At 29.5% G+C, this 24277-nt stretch overlaps 1 protein-coding gene across 1 annotated transcript; it reads left to right on the top strand.

Annotated features, from left to right (window-relative positions):
• The first annotated feature begins 1037 nt into the window (after positions 1-1037).
• On the top strand, positions 1038-17272 carry LOC122509697. Its single transcript, XM_043623929.1, has 4 exons — positions 1038-1188; positions 1678-1726; positions 11685-11869; positions 12010-17272. Exons 3-4 carry the CDS (start codon positions 11719-11721, stop codon positions 17025-17027), a joined length of 5169 nt encoding a protein of 1722 aa, XP_043479864.1. The 5' UTR covers positions 1038-1188; positions 1678-1726; positions 11685-11718; the 3' UTR covers positions 17028-17272.
• Positions 17273-24277: the final 7005 nt, after the last annotated feature.

Genomic DNA, 24277 nt, shown 5'->3' with positions numbered 1-24277 from the left:
CTTTTTTAAAAACGTCAATGAAAGACAATCATATGTTTTTAGAGTAAATAGTCGCGATTGATTGAAGTCGCGCGTGGAAAAGGGATGTATCTCATTTTTTATCAAATTACAAAAATATTCATAATAATAAGTATTCAAAAAACTACTCTCCAATGCTTTAATAATCAAATAACGAGCTTTAAAATAAGTTTATAAAGATAAATTTTACCTGCGAATCAGTAATTTTATTCTTCTGAATATCATTTAATAATATCTACACACTCTCCTGATGAACAATACTGAAAAATGAAATTGTATTATTTATCAATTAACAATAAGAAACATTATGAAAAATAATGCGGTAGAAATAAGGAAATTATTACCATTCCATTTACCACAAGGAGATCCTTCGGATCGTCACACACCTTAGAAAAAATTACGACATTATACACCCGTATAGGAAATCCCTCTCAGTAAAAATAGTGTGACGTTGACACATGTTTTTTTAGGTTATGTGTGAATTATTTGTAAATATCTTCTTAATCTTTTTTTAATTCTCATTCGAATTTCAAATAAAAATTTGAGTCCTTTTATTACTTTATTACATTCTAATCCCATGCACATAACATAATAACTTTTGAATTAATATTAATATTTTTACGAATATTCATTTTTGCGAAATTTCATATGTACGAATTGTCTCTTTAACGAATTTTTATTCATTCGAAATGACATTTATACGAATTTACTTTCTTTTTCTCAGTAATAGGGAAATTATTGTTGTTTTAAGGCATATATACTTAGGGGTAAAAATTTCCAGAACGAGAAATTTTCATTGGAGTAAGAGAGACAGATATACAGTCTGTCTCTCTTACTCCAATGTAAATTTCCGGTTCTGGAAATTTTTACCGAAGGTGTAAACGTACCCTTATGCTTGGTATGCTCACTATTGAAGAAACACCTTTACAGCTTAGTGTGAACGGTGTGAACGCGATTTCGACTTTTCACTAGTGAATTTTTTTTCTACCGATAGTCGATACAGGTGTAAATGCCCCCTAAGGAATAGTTGTGGACTCAACCTGAAAGAGCCTTTTTTTCATAGACCGTACTGAATAATTCATCTCAAATGATTATATTATTATTTACAGTCTTTACAGTATAAAAAATTGGTTTCTCAGTAAATTTACTTAAATATGAAGAGATTAACATGTAAGTAATTTTCAGTTAACACTTCCTAATTTTAATATTCTTAAAATTCTATTAACATTTGTCACAGAAACACTGTCTTTACCTATATGCAAAAATGATTAAGTTTATCATGTATTTATTTTTTAATCTCTACTTACATTTATCACAAAATAGAAAAATAGAAAATAATTTAGAAAGTTTACAACAAATATAGTTTCTCGTAGATTTTTTACAGTTTGAAAATCATTATAATCTGTATTAACTTGAGAAAAATGGAAATAATTTTAATTAGGTTAGGTTTCTCATTATATATAGATTATGTTTTGCCATTGTGATGATATTCAAAGATTCTCGGGCATCTAAATTATTTTTTTATTATTGATATTGAAAGAGAAAAAAACTAGTAAATTTTATTAAATTATGAAATTTAAATTTTAAAATAAATTTTCATTTTTACGATATTCGTAATTGTTAATCAGAATAAAAATAATTTAATTTTATGTTTTTCAGTAATTATTGAGATAAACTGCGACTAAATTTACATCTGATTGAATATAAGGTAAGAAACTTAGAAATTCTTATAAAAATGTTTGAAAAATTTATTGCAAGAAATATTATTGATATACTCTGATATTGCTTCTGTTTAAATCTACAAAAGTGTTTTATCCAGCCACTGAAATTTATTCTCCAATATTTTTAAAATTAAAATAATACATTCTCTGGTGAAGAGAATAATATGAAAAGTATTTAATTGTGGAATTTTTTGTTTGAAAAATTTTAACAATCTTTTTTTCAGAATTTTTCAATAAAAATATTGAAAAATCTGAAAAAATTTTTAATCTTCAAAACTTAATAAAAATTATTTTAAAAAAAGATAAATTTTTTGTTATGTTTTGAAAATAATCTTAAATTTATTTTTTTTTTAGAATATTTTATTTTTTATCAATATCTTAGAAAATAGCTTATTTTTTATTTTTGTATGATGCTTTAAAATAATATTTATGATTTTTTTTCTTAAGAAATGGAAAATATGTTTAAAAATTGAATTAAAAAAAAATTAGAAAATTAAATTCTTTTATTGGAAAGGAAAAAAATTCAATTTTTAGAATTCTTAACGAAATTCTGAATGTTTGTGTCTTTTTTGTTTGACTTATGAACTCTTTACTAATTAAACATTAAATAAATAAACTTTTGAAAATTTCAATTTTAAATTGAAATTTTATATGTAATTTTTATTTTATAAATAATTGAAATTTTATAAAATTTCAATTTTCAATGAATTTAATTAGAAATTTTAAAGAATTTAGATTTTTGAAAAATTTTAGTAATTCAAATTCTTCTGGAATTAGTTACATTTTTTAATATATATATTTAATTAATTATTAAAAATAATGGATTTATAGAAAATTTTTAGTTAAAAACACTAAAAAAAAATTGAATTTTGAAGCAATTACAAATGATTGCAGAAATTCAATTATTTTCAAAAGTAATAAAATTCTTCCTAAAAATTCAATTATGTTCAAAAATTTTGAAAAATCCTCATCAAAATTTCAATTATCTTTAAAAATAAAAAAATTCTTCTCCGAAATTCAATTATTTTTAAAAATTTTAATAAAATTCTTAGCAAAATTTCCCTCAATTAAATGATTTTTAATATTTCCTAATTTTAATAAAATTTTACAAAAGAATTCAATTATTTAAAAAAATTCTATTCGCAAACGTTTAATTATTTTCATAAATAATAAAAATTTCACAGGAATTTATAAATAATAATAAAAATAAAATAATATAATATAAAATAATAAAAAATAATAAAATAATTTATAAATTTCTTTGCAGTAATTTCATTATTTTCAAGATTTATAAAATTTTTTAAAAAGACTAAATTATTTTCATAAATAATAAAACTCATCGCAGGATTTCAATTATTTTTAATACAATTTTAATCGAATTTCTCGAAAAATGTAATTATTTTTTAAAATTTTATTAAAATTCGTCGAAAAAATTCAATTATTTAATAATTTGTTGATAAAATTCTTTATGAGAATTCAATTTTAATAAACATTTAATTATATTAATTTATTATATTTTAACCATTTTAACTAAAAAGTTTTAAAGACTTTGAATTTTATTAGAATAAAAAGAATTCAAAATGGCGGATCCAATATGTCGACCAAATTTTTTAAAGAGTTGACACAATTGTCCAAAAATGTTTACTCGAAAGTTTTAAGAGTCCCAATTTTTATTTTTTTAATTTTTATATTAAATTTGAATTCAGTGAACCTAAAAACCTCTGAGTAAACACTTTAGACAAATCCGGGAACTTTCAAAAAAAAAAAATTTGTTCGCCTTATTAAATCAGCAATTTTCAAATTTTGAAAAATGGACGTCAAGTTTAATTAATCAGCGACCCCAAAAACCCCCGAGTAATAAGTTTCAATCGAATTTGATATGTAATTTTTTAAATATTTGTGGTCGACATTTTGAATTTTTTTTATATCTGACTTCAAATTTAAATTCAAAAGCCCCAAAATCCTTAGTACATAAATTTATACAAGATCTACAAAAATTCAAAATCAAATTATTTTGAAAAAAACGAATTTAAAATCTGGGTTACCCTCCTTAACGATCTTCAAGGTGATTTGAAACTTTTTGGTAGGGACAACACTGCTATGAAACCAAATTTGAATCTGTTTCATAGCACCAGAAATTAATTTATTTTGACGATCAATGCCTTTATAATGAAACTTCGTAATCAACAAATATGTTAAACTACTTCAATCTAGCTTTGTATATAGTAACCCATTTATGGTCCCCATGGACTGCGGGTTAAAAGTGTAAATAAATAAATAAATAAAAATTAAGTATCTTAAAAATGACTATATAAAGTTACTTAAAACATCTTATATTTAAAATGTTTCTAGCCTAAATATTTTTATATTTATATTTTTTTATTTTTATATTTTTTATATTTAAGATATTTCTGGCCTAAACATCTTAATATAAGATGTTTTAAGTAACTTTATAGTCACTTTTAAGATACTTTATTTTTGCATACCTACTTTATTTTTTTTGAAACTTCCGATTATCGTGAAACAGTTTTAAATCACCAAAAATTGATCAATATTTCCCAAAGATTTTGTTTTACAACACTGAAAATTTTTACAAATTCGGTCATTTACCGAAAGTCCATATTTTCTAAACTGGATTAAAATTTTGAATCCAAAGAGTTAGATTGATAATTATGGACGGTATGTGCATTGCTTGCACACTGAAAATCCGATTTTCGCTGAGATACTTTCGGATATTGGATTTATCCCAGGATCGTGTCAAGGGTCAATTTCAGGTTGAGGAGGAGAATAGCAGATTAGATTTCGCTACCAAACAGAATGCATTCTCTTCTGATAGATTCATAACTACCACTAGAGTCTGTACTGTTTGTTCAAATCGAGTATGCTAATTCTCTAAACTTCCTGATATTACTACGAAGTAATAGGAATACTTACCCTTTGAAGAAAATGGATCTTTCGATGTTCATCAAGGTCCTACGGCTGCTCATTGTCACAGGTTCACCCGAACAGTTCCAGGATGCAGTGAAATGAAGAATAATGCAGAGAATTCCCCAGCGATCGTCAGGGGATATCAACTAGTAATCGCAGAAGTTTGGACTCCAACGGATATTAGTGTTTCTCAAAAAGTACTGAATGGGGAACCTAAAGTAAAATTGAATCTAATCTATCCAAATTGACTGAAAGAAGAAGTTATGTTATGGTTTTTAAATAAACCGAAGAACTTACGGAAACAGATTTTGAAGACGAGGCGTTACTAATCAAAAAAAGGAAAATTATTATACGTTTGACAAACATATTGGTAGGAAAATTAAAACTCACGGTTCCTCAAAAGGAATTAGGATATTGTGACAAACTAGTTGGACACCTATGGAAGTTCAAATAATTCATTTTTGCACCCAGTTGTTCATTCCTTTCGAAAGGGAATTGGAGAGATAAGAATAAATTCCCAACCTTTGTTAATGGACAGAACAAATTTATTAACCAAAATGAAACCAATGTGGAAAATACTTTCTATCATCCAATGAAGAATGGACTCCGTACGAACTCTGTGGATACCTTCGAAAAACTTAAGTTTATCTATCAAGATCCTCGACCTTTTCGATCTAGACAATAAGACTCAGATGAAGACGAACTCTGCTGGTGTTTCATCTAATTGGGGTACCAATACTTCAGCCAGATTACTTTAGAAGTTCTGTAGCAGTGAATAAGTATCAGTGTAACAGTGTCCATGATCACTCTTTCACACATCATAAGGATCCATGAGGAAGCAGAAGGAGCAGAAAAAGTAAGAATTATTAAACGAGTAATAAATTTTTTTCTAATATATACCTACTTGAATTATTCATGGTAAATTTAAGTAAATTTACAAACCTTTTATTGATGAAAAACAAAACTTTTGTTAATGGGAACGGTGGTCTAGTAACAATCTAGTGACTTTAGACCGATCTCTCCTCCATTTTGTTTTTTCTACTCTTTCTAACAGCTGTTAATTAAAGAGAGACAAAGAAAGAAAATGGAGGAATATGTCGGTCTCCCACCAGATGGCCTATTGCAGTTTAGCCGTTCCCAAATGGCAAACTTAAATCTTCTATTAATGGTAATTTAAAATCTTATTGAACCTTCTATTAATGGCAAATTTTAGTTTTCTACTAATGGCAAATAACCCTTATATTAATGGTAAATATAAACCATAAATTAATGGTAAGAAACCTTATATTAATGACAAATTTAAACCTTACATTAATGGCAAACTTAAACCTTCAATTTAAACCTACTAGTGGTAAATAATTAACTAACATCAGTATGATAAATAAATAACATAAATATGAAAATACATAAATGATAAAATTAATATAATAACAAGTCTACATGAAAATGCATTTGGTCGTGATGGCACTGTATTTAGAGAATGCTATACGAAATCAGAGAATATTTAAGTATTTGTAATTTGGATGAACTTGTTTTTCTAGTAAGTGCACTGATGCCACAGGAAAAAGTTTTGTGTTGCTGTCACACCTCAGTGGTAGTAAAGCTGCGCTCTCTTGCCTTAAGTGTTGTTGTAATCAGTTTTCAGAAGCGTAGACGCATCACAAGGGTTAGTAACGTTCCCGAAGGGACAGTACTCTGCCTTATTGATAGTTTGGAATTTCTGGAGGAAGATTTCAATCTCATCAGATCGACAGCATAATACTGCTGTTATCTTGGTGCATACGCATCATAATGAAAAATTGTTTCAAAAATGGGAGAGCAGCTACACTCTGTTTAATATTTCATAAAGAAATATAGGTAGAGTAGCAACACTTAACTTTTTTCGGAGTATAGCAGATGATAAGTAACTACTTGATGTCTTCTTGATGTAGACAGCAGAATCAGTTGTCAGCTTTTGAAGAATCCAAAGAGGATTCTTTTGGCTTACAAAGATGCTTCTTTACAAGAACTAGGAGTACACTGAGAGAATCAAGAGACTTCGGATTCCTCAAAAAAAAAATTAACTGTGGTTCTTAGGTGAACCCACAGTTTAGGAACTCTGAATTCTCTTGAGGGATGTGGTTCTTTTAGCGGTGCGGTGGCACAAACAGCTTACAGTTCTGGTTGTCGTACTTGGGTTTTGGACTTCGCCAAATAAAAGACATCTGCAGCCACACCGGTTAAAATTACTTGACCGACACAGATGTGAACACAAGTACTGAAATCAAGTCAGAACAATTTGACAACCAGGTAGTTTTGGCTTGACTGCCTCAAGTAGTATCAATCGCTTGGTCGGTATCAGTCGGTTTTGCCTGAGAAAACTATAGACGCAACTGGAGAGCCAAGTCAAGCCTTGCTCTCCGGTTATAACTACTTGACTTCATAAGATTAGCATGGCAACTAAAAAGAAAGCAGTTACAACTTTTTTTCTTCCCGTGCAGGGAGAGTAAAAACCGTATAGGTGGCTATTAGTAGCAACCTATGCTTTTAACACAACACCTAATGCTTTGAACAAACTGACTGTCATGTGTCATGATAACGATCTCTACTGAGAATGGAAGTTTAAAACCAAACACTTTTCTAGAAATAATAAACAATAATTAATAATAAATAATAAACCACCAAATGTATTTAAATATCTACTTAGAAGTACATTAAAAATTCAATGTCTTGTAACATTTCAGTTTCGAACGATTCGATAATAATGGAAATACAAAAATCTTCCTGTGCGGCTGATCATGAAGCTACACCAGTTTTACAAAATGAACCGCAAGGAAATGAAGAAGTAATAAGCGAACAATTTAGAAAACGAAAATTTACAGATGAAACAGATGATCATCAGGATCATCAGAACAAGAGAAGCTGTACGTATTAGAGAATTACTCTCTCCTGTTAATACATTAAATCATCTATTACTATTCCATCTTCCATTAAATACTAGATTTCAAATCCTACTAAATATGTATTTTTGCATTAGGTACACGGACATCAGCAGCAAGTACCTCTGACAAAAATAATACATCTACGAATCACTTGACAAGAAAACGAAAAAAATCTAAAAAACCAGATGCGGAAAGTGGTTTCAATGAATTCAAACAGTTGTACCCTTGTAAATTTATGACCCTTTTGTATCAACTAGAATTATCCATTTTATGCTCACATAGAAAAAATACTGTAACAGATTCCCAAAATTCGGGAATATTCCGAAATTCCAAAGTCGGTCAATTTAATAATATTGTTCTGCAATACGAAGGTGAATACTTTTGCATTAGAGTTGATTACTTTGATACTAGAGGGTACGATTTAAAATCATTATTAACCTCCGGAGAGCATTCTCTTTCCTGTTATTTAAAGGAATTTGCGTTAGAATTAATGTTCTACCTAGAAAACGTAGCAGATATGCCGAAATATTTAATTTTATACACAAATTCGATTTTGGGAGTAACGGATGATGTGAAATTGAAACTAACTGATTCGTATGTTCAACTGAAAACTGTTAATTCTGATACGAACAGTGATTTATTTAGGTTACTCGAAAGTAATTCGGGGAAATTTTATCAATTTGCGGATGATGATGAAACTAGGGAAACGTTATCGAATTTAGTGGTATTTCCAAATGGTGTTAAAAATCAAATAAGCGCGCAAGATTTTTGTGAGGGGGAAATAAGGGAACAATTTTTCGATAGGTTAATTTTGGCTGTTAATCAACCGTCGATTGAGGAATTAGTCAGTAAAACTCGAAAGGAAGTGAGAGATGTAAACTACTGGATGATTAGAGAAGAGGTGATGAGGCAATTAATCGAGGATCAGGAAAATGATACGAACCAAAGCGGAAATCCAATGAATATGATGTACGGTTTTAATTTATTTGTCTCTTGTGTTTATGAAATGTTCCTCCATGGCAATATTTCTGGTATTAAATTCGACGAGAGATGTAGTACAAACAATGTTGCGATGAAAATCGAAAACAGTTTTCTTTACTTCAAACCAGTCGAAATTGACGAACGAAATCAGAAACAAACGAAATTCTTGGACATTAATGATCTCTTTTCTTTCTACAGTCAACAAATGAATAAACATCTCGATTACTTTGTAATCTTTACAAATGCTACTCTTAGTCAGGTGATACAGTCAAACGAAACGATTACCAATTTAGAATTCTGCCCACTGAATATTTCCAAAAAAAACTACTCCATGTTTCGTCATTCTTTTATCGATAAGAATAATATTTTTCAATTTTCGACAGAAACTCGAAAGAGAATTTTCGGTTTACTGACAATTCCATCCGAATGTTCATCACAAAGAGTTGGTAAATTCCGACCACCAACAAGGAAAGTCAAGTCATCATTTCTCCATAAAATTATATTCGCCGTAGGACAAAATAGTTCTTTGGAAATGAACAAATTTTTGGAGGAAGAGATCAAGAAGACTCCTTTTTCGCGCTACAATTTTGAGGATTATCAGAAAATTACAATACGCTATTTAAAGTCTCATGAAACTGGTGCTTTGACCAAAGAATTAGTGAACACACTTCTTTTGGATGATTCTAATAATTTTGATCAAAAACAAAAGTCCATTGAGAGGGAAATTGAATTTGCGAGACAAGTCACCTATTCACAAGATGTTCCGAAATTTACCAAATTTGTTGAATTCCTCACCGAGGAGAAGGGAAAAGTTTGTTTGGACACTTTGAGAAAAAATGGAATCGACATCTTTGATATAGCAAATATTCTCGAGAAATTACCTATTCAAAATGCCGAAAATTATTTCCTTAAATTCTACGGATTATTCTTCGACTTTAAAGGAAGGAAGACGAAATATTTAGAAAATTTCGAGTCACAAGGGTTTAGTGTTAAAGACATGAGGAGAATTCTCTCTGGAACTGGAGACAAGAGTGGAAATTTACTTTACGACTTATACAATCTTTGGTTTGACGATTTGGGAAATCCAACAAATTACGTAAGAGTATTAAGAGGAGAAGGTATTAATTTATCACAAATTTCGATTCTTCTAACCGATACTAAATTCTCATGTGTGAAAAAATTTCTTTCTCTTTTTACAAACTGGTTTCTAAAAAAAGGAGGTAAAACAAAGAGTGTAGTGACTTTGGAAAATCATGGAATTACATTGCCTATGGTTTGTGATGTTTTACACAAATCTGGAGGATTGTACGCACAATTGTACAGCTTTTGGTTTAATGAAAAGCAAGAAAAAAAAGATTTTTTGCTAAATTTGGAACAAGTTGGAATTGATTTGAAGAAAATTTGCAGTGTTATTAAGGGAGCAGAGAAAAATGTTGTGGGGTCTTTTCATAAATTGTACAATTTATGGTTTACCAATAAAGGAAAGAAGTCATTTTATCTGAAAACATTAGAACGCGAGAATGTGAGTTTATCAACTATTTTTGATATTTTGACCGCAACTGGCAATGACGTGAGCGAAGTTTTTAAAAATCTTTTCTATTCTTGGTTTCATAATAATGGAGAGAAAACCAAGTTGTTAAAAAATCTTGAAGCCAAAGGAAGACCCCTTTCGGCAATATCTAAACTTTTGATCGGCGAAGGTTATATGGCCGCACAAAAATTTAGAGAACTTTCTCATTCTTTAAACAACGTTGAATCATCACCAGATCGACTAATTAGAATAAAAACGGAAATTACTCCCGATTATCAATTGTCTGAAAATCGGGAAGAAAACCCGTTAATTAGAAAGATTAAAGTAGAGGAGAATGAAAACACAAGTGATATAGAAATTAAGAAAGAAATTTAAATTCTGTACTTAATAATACTAAGTAATTTCGAGTTACTTCGATATTTAACTACTTTTTTTACGCTATATTTACTTTTCTATTTTTCCAGACTTGATAAACATAGCGAAAAATGAATTTTAAACTTTGTTTCTTTCTTTCAATGAAGAATATTTTTGTATTTCTACACGAGATGCTGTGATACGAATTAATAGTTTAGAAAAATATTTCTAAGTCGTAATTAAGAAGTAAATTTAAATATAAGATTGATTTACAGTACAAATAATTGTTTAGAAGAGAAATTAGACTTCTAAGACTGAAGTAATGTATTAAATATAATTAAAAATTAGTTTTTTAAACCAAAGTGTTTATAAATAAAGAGTTTTGTATTGTATAATTTTGTTTTACTGGAGAATTCCAAAATTTGTCTTTTCATTTTCAAAGAACATATAGACCTTCGTCTGCTTTGAATAAATTCTTGTTTATTCAAATAAAATATCACTAGGAATAGTAAATTCCAAAATTTGTCTTTTCATTTTCAAAGAACATATAGACCTTCGTCTCCTTTGAATAAATTCTTGTTTATTCAAATAAAATATCACTAGGAATAGTGAATTTAAAAATTTGTCTTTTCATTTTCAAAAAACCTTTAGACCTTCGTCTTCTTTGAAATAAATTTTTATTTATTCAAATAAATTCCAAATTGGCACTGAAACTTAACTCGGGGAAAAAAATTAACTTCTCAACTGCCACGGTGTCAAATTAAAGCTTTACTGTTCCTAACCAACAAAAATAAAATGTTAGATGTTAAATTGAAAACACGAATTTCCTCCGGACCTGGATTCGTTTGAAATAGTGTTAACAATCTTAATTACAAATTTACGTCAACAATTTTACAATAAAAGGTTTACAATGTTTGCTAAGCTAAAGAATAAAATCGGCGAACGAAATACAAACACTTAACCTTCGACAGTTGCTTTCTTTCCGAACTTACCAAATGCGCATGCGTCGTTTCCATGAAAACGCCAGGACCGTATCCTCAACACACCGGACCAGATTCTCCATCTAAATAACTGAAAAATAAAAAACAAACATAAATACGTTAAGATCAAGCATTTTTACGAAGAAATTCAAGCAGAATATTTCTAATCAAAAACTAATGAGAAAATAAATTTTTAAAAAATTTTCTTTAAAAAAATACGATATCTATTAAAAATCTTGTAACTTTTCAGTTCGCAACATTGGAACTAAATCAATTGGCCAATAATGGAAAGATATAACCCCTATTCATACAATTACGATTCTTCGGATCAATTATTAAGAAACAATGCATACGACAACAGACAATTAACAAGCGAATTGAATATCGATAAACGAAAATTAGAGGAACAAATATTTAACGAGAATAAAAAAAGACGTACGTATATCAGAGCCTCAACATATTTCTATTTTCTCACTATATTAGAAAATTCTAATCTATTAGTTTCTCTACATTATAAATAAATGTGGAATGATAATGTGGAATAATAATAATAATGTGGAATATTTCTGTATTAGGTGAAAATACATGGACAGCATCTGCAAGTACCTCAAAAGAATATAACGAGGATGTGAATTATTTGGAGAACGATAGACAACATTTGTCATCAAACACTTGCGATAAATTGTCTACAAAACAAATCAAAACAAATGAATTTGATAAAATCGAATATGTTCCACATCGTCTATTGAGTCTCGCATATCAAATTGAATTGTCCGCACTATGTTTACTCCGTGCGCACATGTTTCGAAATCCCCCAAAATCCGCTATATTCAAAACAACAAAAATTGGTCAATTCAATAATATCATACAATGCTTTAATGGAGATTACTATTGTATTAGAGTACAACATGTTGATACGTACTACGCTAAAAAGTGTATAAATCACAAAGCGTTGTTTTCCGCGAAAGATGCATCGCTAAGTAATTATTTAAGCGAATTTGCCGTCGAATTACTTTGTTACCTCGAAAAACCGACAGACGCGCCTAAATATTTGATTTTCTACACCAATTGCGCCTTGGATTTAACACACGATGGAAATAAGCTGAAATTACAAGATGTCGATAATCCGGAAGAAGGTATACAACTCGAGCATCTGACTTCCGAAACAGATCCCGATTTGATCAGACTATTCAAAACTGGCTTCGACAATGATTGCGAATTTTATCGATTTGGAAAGAATGGGAAAAACTTGTCAACACTGGTGAAATTTTCCAATGAAGTTAAAAATAGAATTGGAATGAATAGATTACACGAGGAGGGAATGAAGAGGAAATTCTTCGATAGAGTAGTCTTTGCTGTGAATCAACCAACAGTCGAGGAATTGGTACACGTCGTAAGGTCCGAATGCAGAAGGAGCAATGAAAACTACAGTGAATTTAGAAGAGAAATTCTCGAGCAATTGGTAATCGAAGAGGAATACGAGGATAAGGAAAAGAAACATGCGGGTAGTTTGCTGAACACGATTTACAGTTTTGATGTTTTTAATTGTTGCCTCCATGAAATGTTCATGTGGGATAATATCGTTGAGCTACGATTCAACGAGAGATTCAATGCAAACAGTATCGTGATGAATTGCAGAAATAGTTCTCTTTGTCTAATACCCCTTGAGGTGAATTTCGAAAAATTCGATCGTTGCGAATTCGAGAAACAAATCAAATTTTTTCATATCAAGAAGCACTTGAAATTCTTTATTCGTAGTTTCGATCCTGGTCTGGATTATTTTGTAATTTTTACAAATGCAAGTATGGAGGTGGTAAGGGACTTGATTTTAGGGGAGGAGTCAACTAGACTAGAATTCTCCAGGCTGGATGTTAGTCAAGAAAGGTATTCTATGTTTCAACACTCCTTCTTTGATAGGAATAATATCTATCAATTCTCTCCGGTCGAGACTGAAAAGCTCCTGGACTTCCTGACCCTGTCGGATAGTTTCGATTATCATAAATTTTCCCCACTGAATCCGATCGATGTGAAAAGGATCTTTATCGATCGGGTTGTTTTCGCTGTAAGGCAGTACAGTTCAGATGAAATGTTCAAAGGTCTAGAGGAAATTGTCGATATGGATTCTCGTGTGCCGTATGATTTAAAAGGTTTGCAGAAAATTGCGCTACGCTATCTTAAGTCGTACGATTATGGTCCTATGACAAAAGGAGTAATGGCGCAAGTTGCGGATGATTTGAAAAATCCACCTGTACAGAATCGTTACTTTTGCGAAGAGATTAAATTCGCCGAAAGTGCGATGGAACTGTTGGATGTGCCCGAGTTTCCCGAATTTGTTACATTTTTGACCAGGGGGGAAGGAACGGTTTATTTGGATACACTCAAAAGGAATGGAATTGACATCTTTCGGATGGCGAGCATGATTCGGGGATCACAGACAAAGGCTAAAAATGTGTTTCTAGAGTTGTATAATTTATGGTTTGATCAGGAGGGGAATAAGAAGAGGTTTTTGAAACTTTTCGAAGGGCAGGGATTTGGTGTTGAGAACATGAGCGATATGTTAAGGAACGCGGGGAATACGTGTAGATTCACTCTTGTTAATTTTTTCAATCTCCTGTTCGACGATTACGGTTGTCCATCGATTTATTTACGATCCCTTCAAATGGAGGGTGTGAACTTATCCCAAATTTCGTCAATCCTAAGCGGTAGTAAAGAAAAGAGTGTGAAGAAGTTTAAAGACCTCTATAAATTCTGGTTTGAACCCGATGGACAAAAGACTGAAAGTTTGAGAAACCTGGAGAAATATGGTATCAATTTGACAATTATTTGTAGTGTTATATCGAAGCCGCATAATTTTCCGAATTTGTACAATCTCTGGTTTCATAAGAGTGGGAAAATGACAATGTTTTTACAAACATTGTGTGATGCGGGACTGAGTTTGACCCAAATTTGCAGTGTTATCAAGGGACCCGAGGGCGATCCTATGGTTGCATTTCGATTGTTGTACGATTTATGGTTCGACAAGCGGGGAAGGAAGACACTTTATTCGCAGACATTGGAGAAGGAGAGAATTAGTCTGACGGTTGTTTTGGACATTCTGGTCGAGACCGGTTGTCAGGTTAGAAAGGTTTTCAAAAAGCTCTTCGATCGATGGTTTAGTGCGAGTGGTGCCAAAACACCAGTCTTAAGGAACCTGGAGGCGAAAGGAAAGACCCTCGCCGGGATTTGTAGACTTTTGTCCGGAGCCGGATGTCTAGCGGTGGAGAAATTTAGAGCCCTTTCCTCTTCTCTTGAGAGTGTCGATTCGCCAATTGATCGGCTTCTGACGAACCTGGCCTGTAAGGAGGAGGTGAAGACCGAACTTGTTGCGGAGTATCCCAAATATCGAGAATTTCAGGAGCATCAGGATTATCAAGAGTGTCAAGATTTTCAAGAGCATCAGGATTATCAGGATTATCAAGAGTGTCAAAATTATCAAGAGTATCGGGATTATCAACAATATCAAGAATCGTCATCAAGTGAAGTAATGAGGGGAAATAGGAAAGACTTCTATCAAACATACCACGATCATCAAAAAGCTTCTTCTAGTAATGTTAGGCCATCAATAAATGAAGTGATGGGAGGACATCAAAAAGCCTCTTCTAGTAATATTAGGACATCAATAAATGAAGTGATGGGAGGATATCAAGAAGCGTCGTCAAGTAACATTAGGACACCAATAGACGAAGTAATCAGAAAAGACTTCTTCGAGGCAATACCAGACCAATCGACTTCCAGTTCAGTTTACAATCCCGATTACGAACCGAATGACTACGAAGACTATGCAGACTTTGAAGAAACAAACCCCATTCGCGATGATGATGGCGAAGAAGAGGAATCAGACATTGAAGAGGGCTACATGTTTAAAAACAAATCCCACTCAAAATCACAATTAAAACAAAAGATTTATTCCTTCTTTGAACTATTCCCCACATGGAAGAAGGCGTCCCGTTACCGTCCTCAATGGAAACGTGTCATCAAGGAAGTACTACCAATCATCAATAACCCCCAGGCTCTAAAAAGTTTCCTACAATCAAAGTTGCAGAAAAAGAAAATCGATCAAACCGAATACGACGACCTATGCACCCTAAGTTCCCACGGACCTTTTAATGCCGGAAAGTTACAACATCTCCTTATCGGACACAAAAAATCAGGTAAAACTAACCTTACCAAAAAGGATAGATTCGTGAGCATTATTTTCCCAAACGAAAAAAGTGTCCAATTTAACGAACTTTTGGATTTTCTAGACCGACCCCAAGGAAAGTGGTACTTGAAAACAATGTTGGGACACAAAATTTTTCCTCAACATTTAGCGAAAATGTTGGTAGGTTGTAAGAATGTAAACGAAGTTGTTGGTCAAATGAAAGAACTACACGAACTATGGTTCGATAAAAATGGTGAACGAAATTTCTGCCTAAAGACACTGAGTTATGAAAAAAGGAACATACGATATTTATTTGTCATTCTAGGCAATTCGGGAAATAATGCCGCGGAGGCTTTTAAAAATTTATACAATCTATGGTTTGATTCAAAAGGAGAAGAAACACGGTATTTGGCAACTTTCAAGGAAAATGGAGTCACACCCATAGACATGTATATGACCTTTGAAGATTCAGGTTCGACTTCTGCGGAAAGTATCCAAAGTTTCTACAATCAATGTTTTGATTCAAACGGAAGGAAAACGAAATATTTGACGAAATTAGAAGCAGAGGGAATTTCTCTACAACTTACGATGACGATTCTAAAAGCTTGTGGGGCTAAAACGAGTCAAGTGTTTCAAGAATTTTACCATCTTCTCTTTGACCTAAGGGGCGATAAAACCCCACGTCTACAACACTTTGAAAAAAATGGAATCACTTCGCGAATGATTGCAAAATGTCTGATCAGAAAAGGTGAAAAGGTCTCCGAATATTTCGAACATCTTCACAATTTCGTCTTCGATGAAAATTCGAAGCGATACTACATGAGAAATTTAGAAGAGGAATTAAGTATCGAAGAAATCTTCGGTATCATCTCAGGTTACGAGACGGATGTGAACGTTTTTAAGGAACTCTGTGATCTTTGGTTCGATAAACGGGGAAGTAAATCAAATTATCTTCGTGCGTTGGAAGCAAACGGAGTTAATTTAAAATGTTTAGCTGGTGTTTTACGTGGAACGGGATCTACCTCCTATGTTGTATTTAACAATATATTCTCTTTCCTGTTCGATAAACAATTCAATAAATCGAAACAAATGTTCCACCTGGAGGAAATTATTGATTTGAGAGATTTCTTTGAAATTGTTAGCGGTGCAAATAAACAGGTCTTCGAAGTAGTTAAGAGTCTCTATCAACTTTGGTTCGATTTTCAAGGGCGAAAGAGTGCAAATATTTTATTTTTGGAGAAAAATAATATAAGTTTGCAGGAACTTACTCCAAGATTGGGAGGTTCAGGAAAAAATGTTGTGCAAAAGTTTAAGAAAATTTTAAATTTAGCGATTAGGAGAAATTTTCGAAAACATGATTTATTGCAACACTTTGATAAAAAATGGGATGATGATGAACTCGGGTACTTTTGAGTTTTGAGAATACTTTCGCAAATGCTACTATTGAGAATACTAAAAGAATAGTTTCAGTTTGTTACGATTTAAAGTTATGATTACAAGGTCCGGATGAAAAATTCTTTTTTTAAGTGAAGATTATTATTTAGAAATATGAAACTTTAAAAGAATCAAGAAGTTGTATTTAAAGAAATAATCACTACGATTTCAATTTATTTCTTTAATGTAATGTATTTATAAATAAACAGATTTATAGAAAAATATTCTAGGGCGATTTTTCTTATTGTATCAATTATCCTTAGGACTTAAGTTTAAAAAGTCTATTCGGATACTTTTTTTTAAATTTCAGTCACTAAAAGCCACTATTTCTGTTGTTTTTAAAATTTCCACTACATTAACTTCGTTAATAATAGAAATCAACAAACTATTCTCAAAAATTACAATCAAATTCTTTACGATTCAATTATTTTCAAAAAAAAAAATTCGAAATTCAATTATTTTCAATATCTAGTATTTTCATAAAACGCAAAAGAATTCAATTATAAAAAAAATTGGTAAAATTCATCCAAAATTCAATTATTTTCATAAATAATAAAACTCATGGAAGAATTTCAATTATTTCCAATACTATTTTAAATTAATTAATCGAAAAATTCAATTATTTTTACAAATAAAGTTTTCCTGAAGAATTAAATTTTTAAGAATTAAATTTTCATAATTATTTATTAAATTACGAAAAAATTAATTATTTAAAACAACGATTATAAAATTCTTATGAAAAATTCAATAATTTTCAAAAATAACAAAATTTTTCATCGAAATTCAATTCTTTTTAAAAATGTTAATAAAATTTGTCGCAATAATTCAATTATTTTCATAAATAATAAAATTCTTCTCAGAAATTCAATTATTTTTGAAAATTTTAATAAAATTCATTGCAGGATTTCAATTATTTTTAATACAATTTTACAGGAATTGCTAAAAAAATATCATTATTCTTAAAAATTTAGTTTCAATTTCTCGGAAAATTCAATTATTTAAAAAAATGATTTTTTGAAATTCTTTGGAAGAATTCAATTATGACGATAATTAACGAAATTTTTCCCTGAAAATTCAATTATTTTGATGTATTTTAATAAAATTCTTTGCAAAATTCAATTATTTGCATAAATAATAATAATGTTCATCACAAGAAATTCAATTATTTTTAAAAGTAATAAATTTCTTCTTGGAAATTCAATTATTTTAAAAAATTCTAATATAATCGTTCGCAAGAATTCAATTATTTTCATAAATAACAAAAAAAGAAGAATTTCAATTATTTTGAATACTAACTATTTTAAATCAATTAAACGAAAAATTCAATTATTTTCACAAATAAAGTTTTCCACAAGAATTCAATTATTTAAAATAAAATTTTTATAATTATTATTATATTTCGAAAAAATTAATTATTTAAAACAATGTTTATAAAATTTTTATGATGAATTCAATTATTTTGAAAAAAAAAACAAAATTTTTCACTGAAATTCAATTATTTTTAAACATTTTAATAAAATTTTTCAAAATAATTCAATTACCTTCATAAATAATAAAATTCTTCTCAGGAATTCAATTAATTTTGAAAATTTTAATAAAATTCATTGCAGGATTTCAATTATTTTTAATACAATATTTTACATGAATTGCCAAAAAAATGTAATTATTCTTAAAAATTTAATTTCAATACCTCGAAAAAATCAATTATTTAAAAAAAATGTTTTTTTTTAATTCTTCTAAAGAATTCAATTATTTCCAAAATATTACAATTTTTCACAAGATTTCAATTCTTTTCAAATAATTTAATAAAATTGTTCGAAAGAAATCAATTGTTTTAAATACAATTTTATTTAAATTTTTTTGAAATAATTCAATTATTTTTAATTAGATTTTAATAAAATTCTTCCGAAGAATTCAATTATTTACATAAATAATTCTTTGAATGAATTCAAATTATTAAAGATAAATAACAAAATTATTCCCGAAAAACCAATTATTTTGAGGCATTTTAATAAATTACTTCTTGGAAATTCAATTATTTTAAAAAATGGTAATAAAATCGTTCTCAAGAATTCAATTATTTTTATAAAAAATAAAATGCTTTCTAGGAATTCAATTATTTTCAAAAATTTTAATAGGATTTTTTTGTAAAATTTAATTATTTTCAACAATTTTTCGCAATTCAATAATTTTCAATATTTTTACTATTTTCAGATAATTTCCAAACAGAATTCAATTATTTAAGAATTTTTTTTTGTAAAAATCTTCGTTTTAAGAATTCAATTTTTTTCATGAATAATAAAAATTTCTCAAAATTTCAATTATATGTAAATTAGAATTTGCATAAAAATAAGTCGAAAGAAATGAATAATTTAAAAAGTTTTATAAAATACTTCGCAAGAATTAAATTATTTTTATTATAGTTGCAGAACCTTCAAATTAGAGATAATTTTTATTTTTTAATAATTTAAAAAATTTTATAAAATACTTCGCAAGAATTAAATTATTTTTATTAAAGTTGCAGAACCTTCAAATTAGAGATAATTTTTATTTTTTAATAATTTAAAAAATTTTATAAAATACTTCGCAAGAATTAAATTATTTTTATTAAAGTTGCAGAACCTTCAAATTAGAGATTATTTTAAAAATTGTATCCATATGTTAATGTAACAAAATAAAATGTTGAAGAAAGGTTCAAATATATTTTTTTTTATTATTATTTCAGTTTGGTATTTACACGAATTGAACCGATTCTATTAAAAAAAAAAAAATGGAAAGGCAACCATATTCCTACAGAGGCAGTTATGACACATCTGATCAATTATTAGTAAGAAACAGAATGTACAGAAATTCAGAAGCAATAATGAAGGAATCTATGGCCAACAAACGGAAACCAATGGAGGAACCAGTTTCTTACCAGAATAAAAAAAGATGTAAGTATTAAATATTTTATTGTTCTTATCGTTCTTATATATAATACGCATATTGCCAGTATTCCGCAGTGTCAGACAGTAATCGACTCTTACGACAGTATTACTTCATTTCTAAAGTAGCTTTCTTCACTTCGAACACTTATTACAAATTAATAAAATATTATCACAGAGGCATTTCTACAAAACTTTTATTTACATTAAATGTGCGTCACGCTCCGAAGAAAGGTACTTAAGAAGGTTAAGAAGCAACAAAATTGAGGTTATGTTTTTAATTTTTTGAGTAGAAATGAAAGAGAATCAAATATTAATCTTCAAGTCTTTATAATATTCAAAATATTCAATGAAAATTGGTTTCAAATTCAAATAATTAAAAACATAACCTCAAATTTGTTGCTTCTTAGGTACCTTTCTTGGAAGCGCGTCACAAATCATTTCTTAATATTTAAAAAAAAAATCTTAATATTTGATACTTGATAAGTTAAATTAGTGAACAATTTATATCCGGATTTAAAAATTCACCATCTCCGACCAATTCCATATCGACTTTACCCGCGTACTTAGACAAGAGTTTAAAATCCCCTTTGCCCAAGTTATCCCATAGGCTAATCGTCCAAGTAGCGAAGGGGCTTAGAACATAGTCCAACTTTCCATAATCACTAAACCGTTTTCTCCTTGACATGAAGAACTTAATACCAAAATTATAAACCCCAGACTGAAATAATTGCACTCTTTTATTACATCTATAATACGAGTCCCCATTGTGAATCAGTTTGACAGAAAATGAGGACAAATCGTTCCTCAATTCTTCATTTAAAGTTGCATTCGACGAGGTGAACAAAATATTAATATCTCGAAATTTAACCGCATTCAAATTCCGAAAATGATTTATGTTTGCAAATAGACTCACAGTTTTGCCCTGGAGAATTTCTTGTATATCGACGGAATGTCTGCTGCTATTCCAAGTGTAGAATGGTGGTAGGGGTCCGTCACCCCCAAACTTTGCCATTGTTGTCGAAAATTGTGCTTCCGCTTTCCTTTTGTTTAAATATGGCAGAAGGTACTTCAATTTTTCAACTATGATATTCGCCCTCTCCGGTGGATCAACTGTTGGTGAAGTTTCCCGTTCGGTGATATCGGGATATTCCTTAACGAACGGAAACGTGTATTGTTTGAATGCCGTCGTCCATTTCTTGTATTCGTCAATAATATCGTTGGCGTAGTGAATGTGCATCAAGTTTGTAACCCTATTTTTAAGCTCCTCGTCTTGAATATTGGTACCTATTTCTTGGTACGGAACTTTTGCTATATTCGCCAAAAATTGTGCACCTGTGATTTTATGATTCATTTCTCTGATGAGTGTATGAAGACGAATCGTTGCATCGATGGCTTTTTGAATTTTCCCCACGGCATTAGAATCAATGTTGAATGTTTCGGTCCACTGTTCCAATTGCTTGGAAATATCCGATAGATAGTCGTCCATATGCCATTTTTCGAATTCAAGGTATGTTAGTGATGAATTGTAAAATTGATTTGTTTTGGTAGTTATCTGTTTGTTCATTTGTTCAATAGCTGGCATTAGATCTTCATAGACCATTGTTTTGTAATCTTCTAGTTTCTTTATGTCTTCTAGATTTTCATTAACGTTGTTATCAATTTCATCAGTTGCGGAATTATGGTTGGAAAGGTTGTCCATTCCCGTAGCTACCGCATCGGAACCAATAGTTGCTAAATTTTTCGGTGTTCTTTCAGGAATTTTCTTTGAGATTTTTAACTTTCGTAACTTTTGATAATTACTTCTCATCGAACTGATAGAAGACACATATTCCGAATTTAACAAACATGAGTAGTCATTGGAATCCAAAAATACCGTATCGACTACAGTTGAACCAGCAGACAATGCAGAGCCTACTATCGCAAAACCCGGATTTATAAACGCTAGGGCTAGAAAAACAAATTGAAGAATTCCAAAGTATATCTTTAGACCCAATTTTATTCTCATTTTTGTCTTCATATCTTTTAATTTTTCATTTTCGAGTTTCTTCATCTTTATCATTTGATCGATTTCCTCGACTAATTGTTGAATCGAAGTGTTTAGCGTACCGATTGTATTTGTCAAATAAGTTTCAAGTTCCCCTGAAAGTAATTCATTTGCATTCTTAATTTCTTCTTCAAACTCAGCAGTGTATCGTTGAGTGATAGTTTTCATGTCAACTAAAATTTCCACATCCCTCAATTTCTTACTATCCAGAATACAAGCCTCTAAATATGGTTCAATCAACAAAACGGAATTATCGTAGAATTTATTCTCGAGTTTTTGTATTTTCCTAGAGATCATAGTGTCCAAACTTAGAAATACTTTAGTATGAACCGTTCTATTTTCACCCTCGTTTAATTTTTGTAGAAAGTATTCCCGAAATTTGTTATTCCAGGCCTTTAACAAAAGTAATGTTATCGTTTTATTAGTTTCGAAGGAATAGTAATTTTCTAAAATTATCAATTCATCGATTAAAAGTAAAATGTCGTAGTCATTTGGAATTTTGTTATTGTTCGCCAAGTCGATGTAAAAATTTGCGTACAATCTACTTTTGTATTTTATCATTGCATTGAGAAGGAATTTTTTATATCTCTTTAGGGATTTATCGAAAGTTTCCAAAATGATTGATTTCTTTGGTTGTAGAGGTCCAACGGTTGATTGACGCATACAAATTTCGTTGGGTTCTTTTTCCCTCATGGTCATTACTTTTAGAGCTTCCCAAACATTATGGTATCCACCTTCTCCTTCATCGCCTATTGTTCCATTGTTTGATGATAATTGTACTTCAGTGATGTGATTATTCAAAGAAAATACTTCAAGTACTCCGTGAATACCTCCAGGTCCACCTGAACCACCATTACCAAAACATATAAATTCTACGTTGTCTCGTATTTCGCCATAAGTTCCAGATTCACCATTACCACCTTTTCCGCCATTAGTTGATATTTGCAAATTTTTCCCTCCATTTGCTGTTCCAATAATTGCGAAAAATGTTCCACCTGGTTCGCCGGGAAATCCTGGGAAGTCGTCTGTTCCAAGTAGATTGGCGCTTCTTTTCTGCAAATTTTAAAATAAGAGATTAATTTTTTTTTTTTTTTTTTTTTTTTTTTTTTTATATAAAGCATAAAAATTAAAAATAAAAGATGTTAAATGTGTTGATCGGTCAATTCGTAATTAGTGAAAAGATGTTAAAAACTTTTTAATTCTTTTGATCGTAAAAAATAAAAAAAATTAAATGTTTAGAATTTAAGTATAAGAAAATTCTAAATTTTTGTGTCTTTCTGTTTGCCTCATAAACTATGAAATTAACCACGAATTCTAAAAAATACCTTGAATTTTTTTCTATTTCTGACACTAATTTATTTTAAATAACTTAATTCTATTGAAGGACTGCTATAAAGTTATTATTTATAAATCATTTAATGAAGTAAAAAAAAAAATAAAAAAAAAATTTAATTTTAATTCTGTTGAAATTAGTTTCAATTTTTAAAATTTTACCGCAATTCTATGAATGAATTCAACCATCTTAATGAATATTCAAAATTCATCCAAAAAATTCAATTATTTTCAAAAATTAAAAAAAAAATTCTCCTCAACATTTCAATTATCTTCATAAATAGAAAAATTCTTTGCCGAAATTCAATTATATTCATACATATAGGAATTTTTATAAAATTCATTGTAAAATTCAATTATTTTCATAAATAACAATATTTATCACAAGAATTCAATTATTTTCAATATTAATAAAATTCTTGAGAGAAATTCAATTATTTTCAAAAAAATCTAAAAAAAAAAAATACCAACATTTCAATTATCTTTATAAATGAATAGCAAAATTAAATTATTTTCAGGAATTCATTGCAAAACTTGATTGCAAAATCCAATGATTTTCAAAAATAATAAAATTCAATTATTTTCAAAAAATTTAAATAAAATTCATTGCAAAATTTCAATTATTTTTATAAATAACAATATTTATCACAAGAATTCAATTATTTTTAATATTAATAAAATTCTTTGGAGAAATTTTTAATTATTTTCAAAAAATCTAAAAAAAAAATGGTCAACATTTCAATTATCTTTGTCAAAAAAATAGCAAAATTCTTTGACAAAATTCAAATATTTTCAAAAATTTTAATAAAATTCATTGCAAAATTTCAATTATTTTGAAAAATTTTTAATTCAATAATTTATTATTTTAATAAAATTTCCCAAAAGAATTCAATTATTTGAAAACAATTTTGACAAAATTCAACACG

The sequence above is a fragment of the Leptopilina heterotoma genome, unplaced genomic scaffold (genome assembly GCF_015476425.1).
Source record: "Leptopilina heterotoma isolate Lh14 unplaced genomic scaffold, ASM1547642v1 Lhet_61, whole genome shotgun sequence".
Taxonomy (NCBI): Eukaryota; Metazoa; Arthropoda; class Insecta; order Hymenoptera; family Figitidae; genus Leptopilina; species Leptopilina heterotoma.
The sequence above is the reverse complement of the archived record's forward strand: the minus strand, read 5'-3'. Positions and strand labels throughout refer to the sequence as shown.

Bases quoted from the DNA above. Each gene is read 5' to 3' on its own strand.
- LOC122509697 (XM_043623929.1), top strand. From the start codon at position 11,719: ATGGAAAGATATAACCCCTATTCATACAATTACGATTCTTCGGATCAA. The intron at 11,870-12,009 runs GTACGTATATCA...TTTCTGTATTAG, and splicing joins TAACGAGAATAAAAAAAGAC to GTGAAAATACATGGACAGCA.